The sequence below is a fragment of the Hemiscyllium ocellatum genome, chromosome 1, assembly GCF_020745735.1.
Source record: "Hemiscyllium ocellatum isolate sHemOce1 chromosome 1, sHemOce1.pat.X.cur, whole genome shotgun sequence".
Classification (NCBI taxonomy): domain Eukaryota; kingdom Metazoa; phylum Chordata; class Chondrichthyes; order Orectolobiformes; family Hemiscylliidae; genus Hemiscyllium; species Hemiscyllium ocellatum.
In genome coordinates, this window is record NC_083401.1 from 133,564,163 (window position 1) to 133,581,148 (window position 16,986).

Sequence of the window (16,986 nt, forward strand, 5' to 3'; positions counted from 1 at the left end):
TCAATTATCATAGAGTCTTAGAGATGTACAGTACGGAAACAGACCCTTCGATCCAACTCGGCCGTGCCGACCAGATATCCTAACCCAATCTAGTCCCACCTGCTAGCACCTGGCCATATCCCTCCAAACCCTTCCTATTCATATACCCATTCTGATGCCTTTTAAATGTTGCAATTGTACTAGCCACTTCCTCTGGCAATGCATTCCATACATGTACCACCCTCTATATGAAAAAGTTGCCCCTTAGGTCTCTTTTATATCGTTTCCCTCTCACCCTAAACCTATGTCCTCTAGTTCTGGACTCCCCGACCCTGGGGAAAATTCCTTGTATCTGTATTATATCAAGTGATATTCTTTATCACATTGATCTCATTCAACCAACATCGCCTTGATCAATCTCTTCTGATATAAAGTCACTGGTTTTGACTCAATCAATACATTTTATAATAATATTATAAATATCTTGCTCTACCATGAGGACCAAGCTGTCTTTTTAAATACTTCATAAGTCAAATGACATTCCAATGCAGCTTTTGGTTTGTGTGTAATAATGTCAGCTTTTAAAAGACTTGAACCTGGACTGGATAGTTACATATGTGAACTACCCAATATGGAGTTAATGCATACACATCAGGAACATTCACCTTTAATCCCTCATCTATAGTTAGCTTGCTGATCTTAGCCAGGTCAGTGATGGGGCAGTGCACTTCCAAAAGAATAACTCAACTCGGATTTTTACTCTTGATGCTCAATTTTGACTGTAATACCACTCTGCTGGCACTCACAATCATGTGCACATTGTGTTTTACCTGCGCAAGTCAGTGACTCCAGGAGAAGAGAAAATTGTAAATACTGTATGAAATTTCCTTTTAGAACACTTAGAAAAAAACTAAACTGAATAAGCAATAAGAATGGACTGTAGAGAGTACAGCTTTAACAGACAGAACTACAGAAAGAAAGAAAATAAATAAGCCTTATAAGCCATACCTGAAGTAATCAGGATTTAGTTCTGATAAAACATTGTAAGGAAATAATTGTGATTTTGTTAGTTACATAACTAAATTTATTCATTTCCAAAGATAGTGAGGAAAGTTTCCATTAAAGCAATAAAACACTATTAAACCAGAAAGCTCAGACATCAGTAGTGACAAGTGCCCTTCACAGTTTCATTTCAGATACTTTGTGGTTTTCAGGAAACTGAAGCTCATATTATTATTGTATTTAATAAACATTCCTGCAACCAAACAGTGAAACTGTTCCAAGAAGGGAGGAAAAAACTGCAGCCAAACATAAAATAAATTAAAAAAGCATTTCAACAGGGTTTCTTACCATATACAAATATGTACTATTTTAAAACATATTGTACAATACTATATCTTAACTAAATGTTTACAGGAAGCTCTTTACAATGAATGAAATTTTGACTTTTAAAAAACTCTGCTGCAGTCAAATCAAAGTAACACACCAACCAAAACACACCGAATTTGAAAATATATTGTCATATATGTTTATAGACATAAAAATGCACTTAAAAACTATACAAAGCCACTTAATTTAATCCATTCTTAAATATCGTGGTCTTATGGTCAAAGTTAATGTTGGAAATATTGTTTTTAATAAATGAATTATAGTTGTGAATTGAGCTGCACATTTGCATTTGAAAACAGAAAGATACACAGACAAGCTGCTTCACAGATGTCAGTGTATTATGACATACATTTTTAAAATTTATGACAGAAAAGCATGCAATTTTACTTACACTAGTTTAATGGAGTATAAACTATTCAACTCTGATGGAGATAGAATGAGAAACATTCATTCAATTGGCTTGTGTTTCAATTGGCAATTGATTTTGGCTGTTTAATAACACATCCACTTTTGCAGCAAATCTAAGATAGAATTATGTACAAAGCTTTAAAATTAATAATGCATTCAAATGTGTACCTACTTAAATAGCGAAAATATATTTGAATTTTTAAAAACTACTGAAAAATTACATGGGTGATTACTTCTTTGAAATGAATATAAAATAATTTCCTCTAACAAAATGTTTGCTTATTGGATATACATACAAAGAAATTAAGGTTTTCTTTACTGTTATAAAGTGGAGAAAGCAGTTGATACTGGATCTAGAACTCACCTTTGGGAACAACATAAGAATAAACCACCAAAAGGCAGTCTGTATGATAAGCATAAAAATACTATTGAAAGACAAAGAGCAAAAGAATACCTCTACTGGACTATATGAGCACTCATTAAAATATTAGTATTGTAAGGCACTATCCTCAACCATCAATGTTCACAACTCTGACTCCATTTGGTTTCAGATACATACAAAATGATTTATCCAGACCTCCCTATCTGTGGAGACTAATGTCATGCATGATAATTGGATTTCTTCAGCCAGAAGAAAGTTTAGTTTCAAATAAGGTCCAGATAAGTTCTTCCTACTCCATTAAATATTTAGAGTGATAAGTGGAATGCAATAATTTTGATTAAATCCTAATCATTTACACATTTGGGTTGATTATCACATTGAAGAGACAAATGGCATAAGCCAGTTGTTTAAGATAAAGTCGGAACTTAAGTTCAGTAAAAATAAAAACACAAGGTGATAGAAACTATGTATTATTATTGATTGTAATGTTTGCAACAGAAAAGCAGATTTTGTCCATTTTTAGAATTGTAATGTTTTTTTTACATATGGAGAATGGAAGTTCTGGTGATCTAAGTACAATAGGTTAGAGTAAATATTATTACTGGGGTAATCTGTAGATATTGACAGCATTGTTGACTTGCACCATATGTGATGGACAAATGTTGATCAATTATACTGGAGGCTAACTTTAACCCACATATAATTTTTAAGCATCTTCAATTTCATTTTAATAATTGAAGAGATGTTTTTTATTCTTTAAGAACATACATAGGTATGAAATTTCATAAATTACTTCCTTTCCACTGAGAAATACATTACTCAAACAAAGCAACATATTTGAAGCATTGTTAATGAAGAACAGATGTTGCCTTTTTAATCTATATACAGAGCCTAGACCAATGTGTTTTGTCTGAATAAGATGTAAATTGTAGGACATTGTATGGACAAATAGTTAAAACAAAATTAAAACTCTAGATTATGTTAAGAAATATAGCTAAAATGAGCTAAATATTATTTGATTTGATTTGAGGAGCATCTAATGGACTAATTTTGGACCTGAGTGAATTTAATACTTTGTTGGGAAGTATTTTGTAATGAATGGAACAGCATTTAATGGGAGAGTAATTATTGCATTTGTGATATTCTAACATATCTCTTATTGTTAATTGATTTGGTATTAAGTAGGGCAATTCAGGAGGCAGGACTGGTGTAGTCTCTCTGTTTATCTTCTACTAACTTGGCTCCCTCACTTGATTCCTAGAGTTAACAAAACCCTGCTTGCAGAGCTGTTTCATTTGACCATTTGGGATTGGAATGGATATTTCTGAATCATTACAACTGTGGTAGTTACTGGAGCTCCCTGGTTTGTTTTAAGCTATATCAGATTTGTATTTAGCCATTTAGCAAACATTCTGTAACTCTGTCTGCTTGGAGTGCACATTTTGGAATCATACAACATCTTCACAAATATTTTGTATTATAATGCTGCTCACTGATATTAAATTAAAAATTGTGCACCGATCATGTGGCTTACTTTACTGTTGTAGTACATAACAAATAAATTGTTATTTTTCAATGAATACATTTGCATTGATTTGTATAGGTGATTTACATTTTGAATTACTTAATTATTTAAAAGATAATGAAATAAAATTCAAAGAATAAAATAAATTGCCCACAGCAATCTGTAATTGGCTGGGTGGATGAGATGGAGCTGAAGGAAGGGACCAATACATCATAAACAGCCTTGAAACACAATATCTTTAGAAGGGCAGTGGCAAGTTGTATGAAGGAGTCTTGAAGCACTTAAAAAGAAATTTACAATAAACACAGTTCCATCTCAGAATTCTGAATTCCAGACACAAATGATCTACTGCCTTAATCTGTTATTGGTCCAGAGAGTTGCGCATTTAAATGCAAGTGAATGGGTTTGTAAATAAAATGATAAATTATCTTTCTTCAGTTTTCAGTTGCTGGAAGACTTCCTTTTGATGTTCAGAATGAAAACAAACAGAAAACAAAATGTCAGCAGTGCAAACCCAGAACTAATGTGCATACTCCTGTGGGGTTATCTGCAAGCACATGACTCCACTTTCATGTTTGGGTAGACCTTCAGCACAATATTCTTGTTTTCATCGACAAAGAGGATGCTTAATGATGACATTTTCTCAGGTACGCAGCATGGTTCGGGAATCCCTGGAACCACGCCGACTGCTCTCACTATACTTTGAATCGTAGCGTGGTTTGAAGGCCTTAATGACTAAAAGGAAAAGGAAAAAATAATTACAGAAACACATTTTAAGTGTTTTATACTTCTGTCTAACTTATGGTGACAGCTTGTGAATAAAATACACATTGTGTTCTGGCTCTTAAATCTCCAACATTTTGGAGGATAAATGAATGTCAGATACAGATTCATCATGATCTAAATTGAATAGTTGAACAGACTTGAGGAGCTAAATGGCCCACTCTATACTCTTACAAACAAACCTGTTTTACAGATTCAGGATTCAGATTTGTGGAGATGAACTCCTAGTGCTGGAAGTTCACAGGTTTTACAACATAAATGAAATAAAGAAAATTACTTAAATTTATAAGTTGTACAACACAGCATCTTGCACATTTTTCAATATTTACAAAGAACTTGAATATTGCCAGCAATATTTTCTCATAAATGCTAGCTAATGGCTATTCTGTCACTTTTCCTATTACTTGATGAAAAGAAACAGGCTAATGCCTCTAATAAAATAGCAGGACCATGGATTTGATGAAAGTAGATCAAACATTTCATTACACCTCTGAAGGAGTGACTGGTCATCCTCATCTATTCAGATCTGTTAAGGGTAATTCTACATCTCTCATTAGCTGATTGTAACATTCCATTGGCAAATGCACTTAACACACACCATATTCAAATGCAGTAACATCTGGATAATATCCAGGCTTGGGCTGACAAATTGCAAAGTAACATTTGCACCACACAAATGCCAGGAAGTGACCATCTCCAGTAAGAGACAATTTAACCACTGTCCCTCAACATTTAATAGGGTTACCGTAATTGAATCACCTACTATCAACATCCTGGGGTTTACCATTCAGCAGAAGCTCAGTTGGACTCACTGTATAGATACAAGAGCAGGTCAGAGGATAGGAATACAGCAGTGAGAAACTGGCCCATGACTCCCCACTGCCTGTCCACCAGCTACAAGGCACAAGTCAGGCAAATGATGGAATACCACCCACTTGCCTGGATGGGGTCAGCTTGAACAACATTCAAGAAACATGACACCATCCAGGACAAAACAGCCCGCTTGATTGGTACTACATCCACAAGCATCCCTTCCCCCCCACTATCAATGCTCAACAGCAGCAATGAGTAATCTACAAGGTGTATTGGAGAAATTCAAAGATCAGACAGCACCTTCCAAACCCACAAGTTCCATCCAGAAGGATAAGGACAGCACATACATGGGAAAACCATCACCTGCAAGTTCCCCTCTAAGTCACTCATCATCCTGACTTGGAAATATATTGCTGTCCATTCAATGTCATTTGGTCAAAATCCTGAGATTCCTTCCTTAAAGGCATTTGACTCAACATACAGCATATGGACTGCAAAGCTTCAAGATGGAAGCTCACGGTTACCTACTGAAGGGCAAATCGGGATGGACAATGAATGCTGGCCCAGTCAGCGATGCCCAAACCCCAAGAGTAAATTTTTAAAAATTGCTGGGGAATAGGTTGCCAACCAGATTCATAAGACGCAAGTGAAAATATGAAAAAAATGAGCACCTACCTTGAGCATTGGGAACTGGCAGGCACCTGCACAATAATAGGCATCAAAGGACTTGGGAGAGATGATCCACTCACTCCATCCTATGTCTGCAAAATCCACTTTCAGGTAACGGCGAGCACAGTTTCTGGGCTCATTCCACTGTCTCCGTCTTGCTTTCCTCAATGTTTGTTCATCATACTGAAGCGTCTGTGATTTCTGCCTGTTACCCTTCCTCTGTTTTGACTTTCTCTCCCTGTCTGCTGGCCTAGGATGTAGCTTTTTATATGGTCTTCTTGTCTCCCACGCAGTAGCTTCATTGTACTGGTACTCTGCACCAGGCAATTCATTGTTGTGCAGGGGCAAGAGTAAGTTAGCTGAGCGTTTCCTTCTTACTTCAGATGTCCTGTTTGCGGTATTGATTCCTACACCCTGCACTTTGCTAATAAACGATCCCCGGCGTCTTTGAAGAGTGCTCACCACAGTGTCCAGTTCTGAAATTGCAGAGTCAATTGCATACACCAAGATATAAGGTGAATGCTTTGAAAATAACTGTTTCCAGAAGGTTGGAGCAGAAGGCATGATCTCAATTCCAATCAAAAGGTCATCATTTGACTTTAGATGGTTAATCACACTTGTGATGTCTTTCCACTGCCAAGACAGAAAGTCTCGATAAAAAGTGGATGCATTTAGCACATGATGACTCAGAGTTCTGGTGATATTGTTAGCAGTGGCAAAAACCCAGATTGCAAGATCAATGTTGATTTGTTTTCTGCGTAAATGGCGACTGCAGCCCTTTGAGGACGGGCAAATATTGCTTGTATTTTTTGCAAGATCGGCTATATAATAATGTAAGGTAGCAGACAAAATGTCTTCAGATTTTGACAGGGAAGTCAGATTAAAAGTATGAAGTTGCTTGTCTCCAATCCGCTCTATAATAATAAAACAATAAAAGAATAAAACATCATCAGTGTCAAATTTGAATAATATTGTAGCATAACGTCATTTATGATAGTTGACTGCTCACTTCATCCCAATTTATTTTATGCGTCATGCTTGGGTGATATCCTTTATTTCATAAGATATGTTCCACTGAAGTATATTAATTGACAAAATCTATTCACAAATGATGAATGATGAGATATTATCAACTTAATTTCTACAAGTTACATGAAGTCAAAATTCTTTTTAAATATTGCATTTTTCTGAGGGTGTACATTTGAATAATAAAGGTTACTCACTACAGAGGGGAGATCAGGATTCCAAACAATGGTGCTCCATGCTACTTCTCACTTTAACATTTTCAAACAATCAGCAGAGTTAAACATGCAGAGAATTTGTGAGCTACAAATGTTATGAAAGTTGTATTAATGACCAAACTTACACCTTGTCCATTTAATGCCTGTTTAGAACAAGTTTTGCTTCTGAACCAGAATATTGAAGATTCAAGTCAGCAAGTTGATATTTTTTGGCAATGTGGCCATGATAGTCAACCCAAAATAAAAGCAGATTAATATTAATAATGCATTCACTTGCAGCCCTACCCATTTGAAGCAAATTGCTATTACCAAAAGCAGTGTGAAGGTAAATCTGGGAAGGTCAGGAGAAAGGGTAGAGTGGCAACACGACAGAATGAACACAATATTGTGGAAGCAAGGGTCTTGCTTTTGCTCACGACAGCAATTTTAAAACTCAGATTTCCAACTAAAACTTATCATACATTGTGGTATTTAGGTTAACCTTCAAAGCCTTCACAAATCCTATGAAAAGCAGCTTCCACTTATACACTCAGAATACAATGTGAAGTGCCAATGTGGGTGTAAATGGTCATTATTTTTAGAAGAACAATAACACTGGTAATTAACGGATAGTGTTTCATGATTTATTGGATAAGTTAAACGTAGAGAAATATTTAATTACAATCAATTTGTTTTAAAACTGACAAATTATTGTCTTATCTGACACAATGTATGTTAAATTCATTTTTGACAATAGCATCATCAAAAGAATCCCACTTTGCATCGGATGTGGTTCTTCACTTTCAAATTCTTCCCTGAGCAATAAATCATCTTGTTCTCTATCCAATGAATTCAATAATCCACATCTTTTGTACAATCTGATGACAGTTTGCACACTGTTAGCACCACACAATTTGATAATTAAAAACATCAAACAAAGCAGAACGCTTTGACTTTTTTTTCTCTGTTGACCATCCACTTATGTGTAAATATGATTCTTTAAAGATTTTTTGAGGCCACATTTAAAGGTTGAACCATGAGCATTAGGCTCCTCTAGTACAACTACAATGTGAGCGTAATTTCTTTGAAAATACCTCTTCATCTCACAGTTTATATGGGACATGAATCCCTTACTAATGAATGCTTTTCTTTATGTAGACCATCAGAGCAATCAGTCCACACATTATCAATCTAAAACCTCACTTTACCCACATCCATCCAAAGTATCACATTTTGTTGCTGAAAAGAGGAGTCAAATTATATGCCAAGCACATGACTTTTGACATTATTGAGATGGGGTTATCTAATCCACTGGGTCTGTGGTGAAATGTTTCGCACCTTTGGTGATGGCTGCTGCTTAGGAGCAACAGTCTTCCCAATGGGATTGGAGATAATTTTCATAGCTTAAACAGTCATGAACTCTTCCACCAGCATATGAAAGTGCCTTGCACTTGTTTAAGGTGGCCGCCCAATGAGTGGGTCCAAAAGAAAACACTAGCATCCAGAAGGCCCTTACTGATTGGATAAATACACAACTATTTATCATTCTTCCGCCAGGTGTGCAACACATATTGGAGTTCAGTGTACAATCTCAGATGACATTTCAGTTGAAATGTTTAACTGAGGCTCACTCTGTCTGATTTGGTGCTTCAGGTGGGTGTTCTGTCTAAACCAGAACAGGAAAGTCTCCTGGTGATATGGTTGATCTTTTCCTCAATCAATTTATTCAGAAATGGATGAACTGGTTATTATGGCTTGTGGAAACCTTAACGCTGTATGCTGAATAATTGAAATGACAGTGATCATATTTTGATGCGATTCACTTTAGCTAAAGTGCCATGAGTCATTTCTGAAAGATGGAAAGAACATCTCACCTTTACAATTGAGAAGCTGCATTTTTCCTTCTGCTCACACGAGATGGCGCTATTGAGCCATTAACGATAAACTGGTGAGGTTACAATTGAATTAAAATTCAGTAGGGTCAGGAGTTGTCAGTTACCAACAATGATTAACTAAATTACAGATTTATTTACTTAGTAATAAAATTGAAAGTTGCTTAACCAGAGAAATATGTTAAGAGATAAACAAAAAGACCTTGAATCAAGCAAATTGACATTTTAAATTGAATACTATCAAATTCTTGTGGAATGTTGTAACGCACAGAATTTAGATAAAAAAAAACTATTCTCAGAAGCATTTATAATTAAACTGAAAGTTTTGGTGACAGTGACAGTGAGTGTCCAGCAGTTTCTCAGTTATAAAGGCTTCCTCCGTTAGTTGTCTATGCGATGTTTCAGTGTTTCAGGAATATATTATTGACAATGAAACACTTCGAAGTTCAATAACTAATACTATGTAGTCAATATTTTTTGATATAAAGTTTTCAATGTAATCTAAAGGCCGTAGAAAATAGTCTTCTGCCCAGTGAATGGGAATGGGAATTTGAGCCTTGGAATGGTGATCACACAGAATCTGCCTTACTCTGTGCTCTGAGATATGTGCATAAAGTGGTCTGGTCCTTGCACCATTTAATGAGGAGAAAGTGAGGATTGCAGATGCTGGAGATCAAAGCTGAAAAATGTGTTGCTGGAAAAGCGCAGCAGGTCAGGCAGCATCAAAGGAGCAGGAGAATCAACGTTTCGGGCATAAGCCCTTCTTCAGGAATGAGGAGGGTGTGCCAAACGGGCTAAGATAAAAGGTAGGGAGGAGGGACTTGGGAGAGGGGCATTGGGAATGTGATAGGTGGAAGGAGGTTAAGGTGAGGGTGATAGGCCAGAGAGGGGATGGGGGCGGAGAGGTCAGGAAGAAGATTGCAGGTCAAGCAGGCAGTGTTGAGTCTGAGGGTTGGGACTGAGAAAAGGTGGGGGGGAGGGAAAATGAGGAAGCTGGAGAAATCTGCATTCATCCCTTATGGTTGGAGGGTTCCTAGGCGGAAGATGAGTCGCTCTTCCTCCAGGCATCGTGTTGCCATGGTCTGGCGATGGAGGAGGCCAAGGGCCTGCATGTCCTTGGCAGAGTGGGGGTGGGGGGGGAGTTAAAGTGTTCAGCCACAGGGCAGTTGGGTTGGTTGGTGCAGGTGTCCCAGAGGTGTTCTTTGAAACGTTCTGCAAGTAGTTGGCCTGTCTCCCCAATGTATAGGAGGCCACATCGGGTGCAGCGGATGCAGTAAATGATGTGTGTGGAGGTGCAGGTGAATTTCTGATGGATATTGAAGGATCCTTGGAGGGAAGTAAGGGAGGAGGTGTGGGCGCAAGTTTTGCATTTTTTGTGGTTGCAGGGGAAGGTGCCGGGAGTGGAGGTTGAGTTGGTGGGGGGTGTGGATCTGACAAGGGAGTCGCAGAGGGAGTTCTTTCCGGAACACTGATAGGGGTGGGGAGGGAAATATATCCTTGGTGGTGGGGTCCGTTTGGAGGTGGCAGAAATGACGAAGGATGATCCGATGTATCTGGAGGTTGGTGGGGTGGTAGGTGAGGACTAGTGGGGTTCTGTCCTGGTGGCGATTGGAGGAGTGGGGTTCAAGGGTGGAGGAGCGGGAAGTGGAGGAGATGTGGTGGAGAGCATCGTCAATCACGTCTGAGGGGAAATTGTGGTCTTTGAAGAAGGAGGCCATCTGGACTGTTTGGTATTGGAATTGGTCCTCTTGGGAGCAGATGTGGCGAAGGAATTGGGAATATGGGATGGCATTTTTACAGGGGGCAGGGTGGGAAGAGGTGTAATCTAGGTAGCTATGGAGTCAGTCGGTTTATAGTATACGTCCGTGTTGAGTCGGTCATCCGAGATAGAGATGGAGAGGTCTAGGAAGGGGAGGGCGGAGTCTGAGATAGTCCAGGTAAATTTGAGTTCGGGGTGGAAGGTGTATTACAGTGGATGAACTGTACAATATCCTCATGGGAGCATGAGGTAGGGCCGATACAGTCATCAATGTAGCGGAGGAAAAGGTGGGGAGTGGTGCCAGTGTAGCTGTGGAAGATGGACTGTTCCACATATCCAATGAAGACGCAGGCATAGCTGGGGCCCATGCCGGTGCCCATGGCTACTCTTTTGGTTTGGAGGAAGTGGGAGGATTGGAAGGAGAGATCTTCGAGGAGAAATTCCTGAAGAAGGGCTTATGCCATTCCTGAAGAAGGGCTTATGCCCGAAACATCGAATCTCCTGTTCCTTGGATGCTGCCTGACCTGCTGCGCTTTTCCAGCAACACATTTTCAGCTCAGGATTGGAAGGAGAAGTTGTTAAGAGTGAGGACCAGTTCAGTCAGTCGAAGAAGGGTGTCAGTGGAAGGGTACTGATTGGTTCGGCAGGAAAGGAAGAAGCGGAGGGCTTTGAGGCCTTCGTGATGGGGGATGGAGGTGTACAGGGACTGGATGTCTATGGTGAAGATAAGGCGTTGGGGACTGGGGAAGCGAAAATCCTGGAGGAGGTGGAGGGCGTGGGTGGTGTCCCAAACGTAGGTGGGGAGTTCTTGGACTAAGGGGGACAGGACCGTGTCGAGGTATGCGGAGATGAGTTCGGTGGGGCAGGAGCAGGCTGAGACAATGGGTCGGTCGGGGCAGTCAGGTTTGTGGATTTTGGGCAGGAGGTAGAAACGGGCGGTGCGGGGTTGTGGGACTATGAGGTTGGAGGCGGAGGATGGGAGATCCCCTGAGGTGATGAGGTTATGGATGGTCTGGGAGATGATGGTTTGGTGGTGGGAGGTGTGGTCATGGTCAAGGGGGCAGTAGGAGGAGGTGTCCGCGGGTTGACGTTTAGCCTCAGCAATATAAAGATCGGTGCTCCAAACTACCACCGCGCCTCCCTTGTCTGCCGGTTTGATGGTGAGGTTGGGGTTGAAGTGGAGGGAGTGGAGGGCTGCACGTTCTGAGGATGAGAGGTTGGAGTGGGTGAGAGGGGTGGAGAGGTTGAGGCAGCCAGTGTTACGGCGGCAGTTGGCTGTGAAGAGATCGAGGGCAGGTAAGGAACCATGATAACCTGAATGTGGAGGAAACAGACAATGCAGCTTTACCATTTCACTACAGCAGGAGCTCGGCTAGCTTAAAACTGCAGAAGAATCAAACAAAGTCACCAATTTCCAGAGGCTATTTTTTAATTGTCTGAACTGTAAGTTCAGTTACAAATTCAGTTGTCAGATCCCACCTCCACCAAAATCAGATTCAGACACGTGCATTGGCAGAAATCTGGCCTGTAATTATGGCCAAGTGATTTAGACAATCACATTTTGGTCTCCCTGTGTAAGTCACCATCAATCATGGCAGGGGTGGGGCAGCTCTTGTGGTGCAGTGGTAGTGTCCCAAACGCTGAGGCAGATGGTCCAGGTTCAAGAAACACCAGACCTAGAGATTACAGAATCACAGCAGAATCTGGAAGAGGAGGTGGTTTGGCCCGTTGTTCCTGCACCAGCTGTTCAAATGAAGATCATTACCTAGTGCCAGTCTCCTGCTTTACACCCCAATAGCCTTGCATGTAATTTTAATTCAAATGATATCCAATCCCCTCATGAATGTTTCAACTGAACCGGCAGCCACCACACTTTATTTCACGCATCAAATTTACTCCTTTGCAAACACTTTAGATCTCAGCCCTCCTGTTCTGGTTTCTTTTACAAGTAGGACATTTTGCCTCTACCCAGCCTATCCAGTTAGCTCATGATTTTGAAAACCTCTAGCAAGAATCTTCTAAGCCTTCTTCTCTCCAACGAGAATAGTTCTAACTTCTTCGACCTATCCTCATAACCAGTTCCTCATTACTGCACCCTGTAATTCACATCATGAACTCTCTCCAACGTGTTCACATTCCGCGCTGTCTCCAAAATGTTCACATTCCACACCCTCTTCAATATGTTCACAGTCCACACTCTCTCCAACATGTTCACATTCCAGACTCACTCCAACATGTTCACACTCCCCACTCACTCCAACAAGTTCACATTCCGCACTCTCTCCAAAATGTTCACACTCCCCACTCACTCCAACAAGTTCACATTCTGTACTCGCTCGAACATGTTCATATTCTGCGCTTTCTCCAACAAGTTCACATTCCAACTCTCTCCAACATGTTCTTGTTCCACAATCTCTTCAACATGTTCACATTCCACAATCGCTCCAACATGTTAACATTACACAGTTTCTCCAACATGTTCACATTCCAACTCTCTCCTGTGTTCATGTTCCACAATCTCCCCAACATGTTCACATTCCACAATCTCTCTAACACGTTCACATTCCACACTGTCTCCAAAATGTTCACATTCCACAATCTCTCCAACATGATCAATTTCTGCACTCTCTCCAACATGTTCGCATTCTGCACTCACTCCAAAATGTTCACATTCTGTACTCTCGCTAACATTCCACAGTCTCTCCAACAAGTTCACATTCCCACTCTCTCCAACATGGTCATGTTCCACACTCTCTTCAACGTGTTCACATTCCACACTCTCTCCAAAATGTTTACATTGTGCACTCACTCCAAAATGTTCACATTCTGTACTCTCGCCAACATGTTCACATTCCAACTCTCTCCAACATGTTCATGTTCCACACTTTCTTCAACATGTTCACGTTCCGCACTCTCTCCAAAATGTTTACATTTGGCACTCACTTGAAAATGTTCACATTCGGCACTCTCTCCAAAATGTTCACATTCTGCACTCTCTACAACATGTTTATGTTCCACACTCACTCCAACATGTTCACATTCCACAGTCTCTCCAACATGGTCACATTTCAACTCTCTCCAACATATTCATGTTCCACAAACTCTTCAACATGTTCCCATTGCACAATCTCTCCAACAAGTTCACATTCTGCACTCTCTCCAACATGTCCACATTCCGCACTCTCTCTAACATGTTCACATGCCTTACTGTCTCCAAAATATTCACATTCCACACTCTATCAAAATATGTTCACATTCCACAATCTCTCCAACATGTTCGCATTCTGCATTCACTCCAAAATGTTCACATTCTGTACTCTTGCCAACATGTTAACATTCCACAGTCTCTCCAACATGTTCACATTCCAACTCTCTTCAACATGTTCATGTTCCACACTCACTCCAACGTGTTCATATTCCACAATCTCTCCAACATGTTCACATCCACAGTGTCTCCAACATGTTAAAATCCCAACTCTCTCCAACACATTCACATTCTGCACACTCTCAAACATGTTCACATTCTGCACTCTCTACAACATGTTCACATTCTGCACTCTCTCCAACATGTTCACATCCGGCACTCTCTCCAACATGTTCACATTCCAAGTCTCTCCAACATGCTGACATTCCACAATCTCTCCAACATGCTCATATTCCACAATCTCTCCAAGATGTTCACATTCCCACTCTCTCCAACATGGTCATGTTCCACACTCTCTTCAACATTCTCACATTCCACAGTCTCTTCAACATGTTCATATTCCACAGTCTCTCCAACATGTTCACATTCTGCACTCTCTCCGATGTGTTCATGTTCCACATTCTTATCAAAATGTTCACATCCCACGATCTCTCCAACATGTTGACATTCCACAATCTCTCAACATGTTCACATTCCACAGTCTCTTCAGCACAGTCACATTCTGCACTCTCTCCAAAATGTTCATATTCTGCGCTATCTCCAATATATTCACATTCAGTGCTCTGTCCATGTTCATCTTCAGCGCTCTCTACAACATGTTCACATTCCACAATCTCTCCAACGTGTTCACATTCCACAATCTCTCCAACATGTTCACATTCTGCACTCTCTCCAAAATGTTTACATTCTGCACTCACTTGAAAATGTTCACATTCGGCACTCTCTCAAAAATGTTCACATTCTGCACTCTCTACAACATGTTTATGTTCCACACTCACTCCAACATGTTCACATTCCACAGTCTCTCCAACATGGATGCATTCCAACTCTCTTCAACATATTGATGTTCCGCAAACTCTTCAACATGTCCACATTCCGCACTCTCTCCAACATGTTCACATTCTGCACTGTCACTCCAACATGTTCACATTCTGCACTCTCTCCAAAATGTTTACATTTGGCACTAACAACAAAATGTTCACATTCTGTACTCTCGCCAACATGTTAACATTCCACAGTCTCTCCAACATGTTCACATTCCAACTCTCTCCAACATATTCATGTTCCACACTCTCTTCCACATTCTCACATTCCACAGTCTCTCCAACATGCTGACATTCCACAATCTCTCCAACATGCTTATATTCCACAACCTCTCCAACAAGTTCACATTCCCACTCTCTCCAACATGGTCATGTTCCACATTCTCTTCAACATTCTCACATTCCACAATCTCTCCAACATGTTCACGTTCCGACTGTCTCCATCATGTTCCTGTTTCACACTCACTTCAACATGCTCACATTCCACACTCTCTCCAATACGTTCACATTCAGCACTCTCTCCAATATGCTGACATTCCACAATCTCTCCAACATGCTCATATTCCACACTCTCTCCAACAAGTTCACATACCAACACTCTCCAACATATTCATGTTCCACACTCTCTTCAACATGTTCAATTTCCACACTCTCTTCAACATGTTCACATTCCACAATCTCTCCAGCATTTTCACATTCAGCACTCTCTCCAATATGTTCACATTCCACTGTCTCTCCAACATGTTCACATTCTGCACTCTCTCCAACATATTCAGATTCCAAATCTCTCCAACATGTTCATATTCCGTACTGTCTCCAAAATGTTCACATTCCACACTCTATCAAAATATGTTCACATTCCACAATCTCTCCAACATGATCGCATTCTGCACTCTCTCCTACATGTTCGAAATCTCATTCACTCCAAAATGTTCACATTCTGTACTCTTGCTAACATGTTAACATTCCACATTCTCTCCAACATGTTCACTTTCCACAATCTCTCCAACGTGTTCACATTCCACAATCTCTCCAACATGTTCACATTCTGCACTCTCTCCAAAATGTTTACATTTGGCACTCACTTGAAAATGTTCACATTCGGCACTCTCTCCAAAATGTTCACATTCTGCACTCTCTACAACATGTTTATGTTCCACACTCACTCCAACATGTACACATTCCACAGTTTCTCCATCATAGTCACATTCCAACTCTCTCCAACATATTCATGTTCCACAAACTCTTCAACATGTTCCCATTGCACAATCTCTCCAACAAGTTCACATTCTGCAATCTCTCCAACATTGTCGCTTTCTGCACTCTCCAACAAGTTCCCATTCTGCACTCTCTCCAACATGTTCACATTCTACACTCTCTCCAAAATGTTTACATTCTGCACTAACAGCAAAATGTTCACATTCTGTACTCTCGCCAACAAGTTCACATTCTGCAATCTCTCCAACAAGTTCCCATTCTGCACTCTCTCAACATGTTCACGTTCCACAATCTCTCCAACATGTTCACATTCCACAGTATCTCCAACATGTTTACATTCCAACTCTTCCCAACACATTCACTTTTTGCACTCTCTCCAACATGTTCACATTCTGCACTGTCACTCCAACATGTTCACATTCCACAGTCTCTCCATCATGGTCACATTCCAACTCTCTCCAACATATTGATGTTCCACAAACTCTTCAACATGTTCCCATTGCACAATCTCTCCAACAAGTTCACAATCTGCAATCTCTCCAACATGGTCGCATTCTGCACTCTCTCCGTGTTCACATTCCACACTCTCTCCAACGTGTTCACATTCCACACTCTCTCCAAAATGTTTACATTCTGCACTAACATCAAAATGTTCACATTCCGTACTCTCGCCAACATGTTAACATTCCAACTCTCTCCAA

At 40.2% G+C, this 16,986-nt stretch overlaps 1 protein-coding gene across 2 annotated transcripts in view; it reads right to left on the reverse strand.

Annotated features, from left to right (window-relative positions):
• Positions 1–994: 994 nt before the first annotated feature.
• Positions 995–16,986, reverse strand: part of bmp3 (bone morphogenetic protein 3) — a 24,921-nt gene continuing 8,929 nt past the window's right edge. Inside the window, exons 1-3 of one of the 2 annotated variants that reach the window (XM_060826171.1) lie at positions 9,043–9,107; positions 5,955–6,862; positions 995–4,418 (exon numbers count right to left, since the gene is read on the reverse strand). In XM_060826171.1, the coding sequence (XP_060682154.1) occupies positions 4,227–4,418; positions 5,955–6,862; positions 9,043–9,064 (1,122 nt within the window). In that variant the 5' untranslated portion in view covers positions 9,065–9,107 and the 3' untranslated portion in view covers positions 995–4,226. Of the gene's footprint in view, positions 4,419–5,954; positions 6,863–9,042; positions 9,108–16,986 lie in introns of those variants that run through there. The other variant, XM_060826160.1, reaches the window with a different exon arrangement.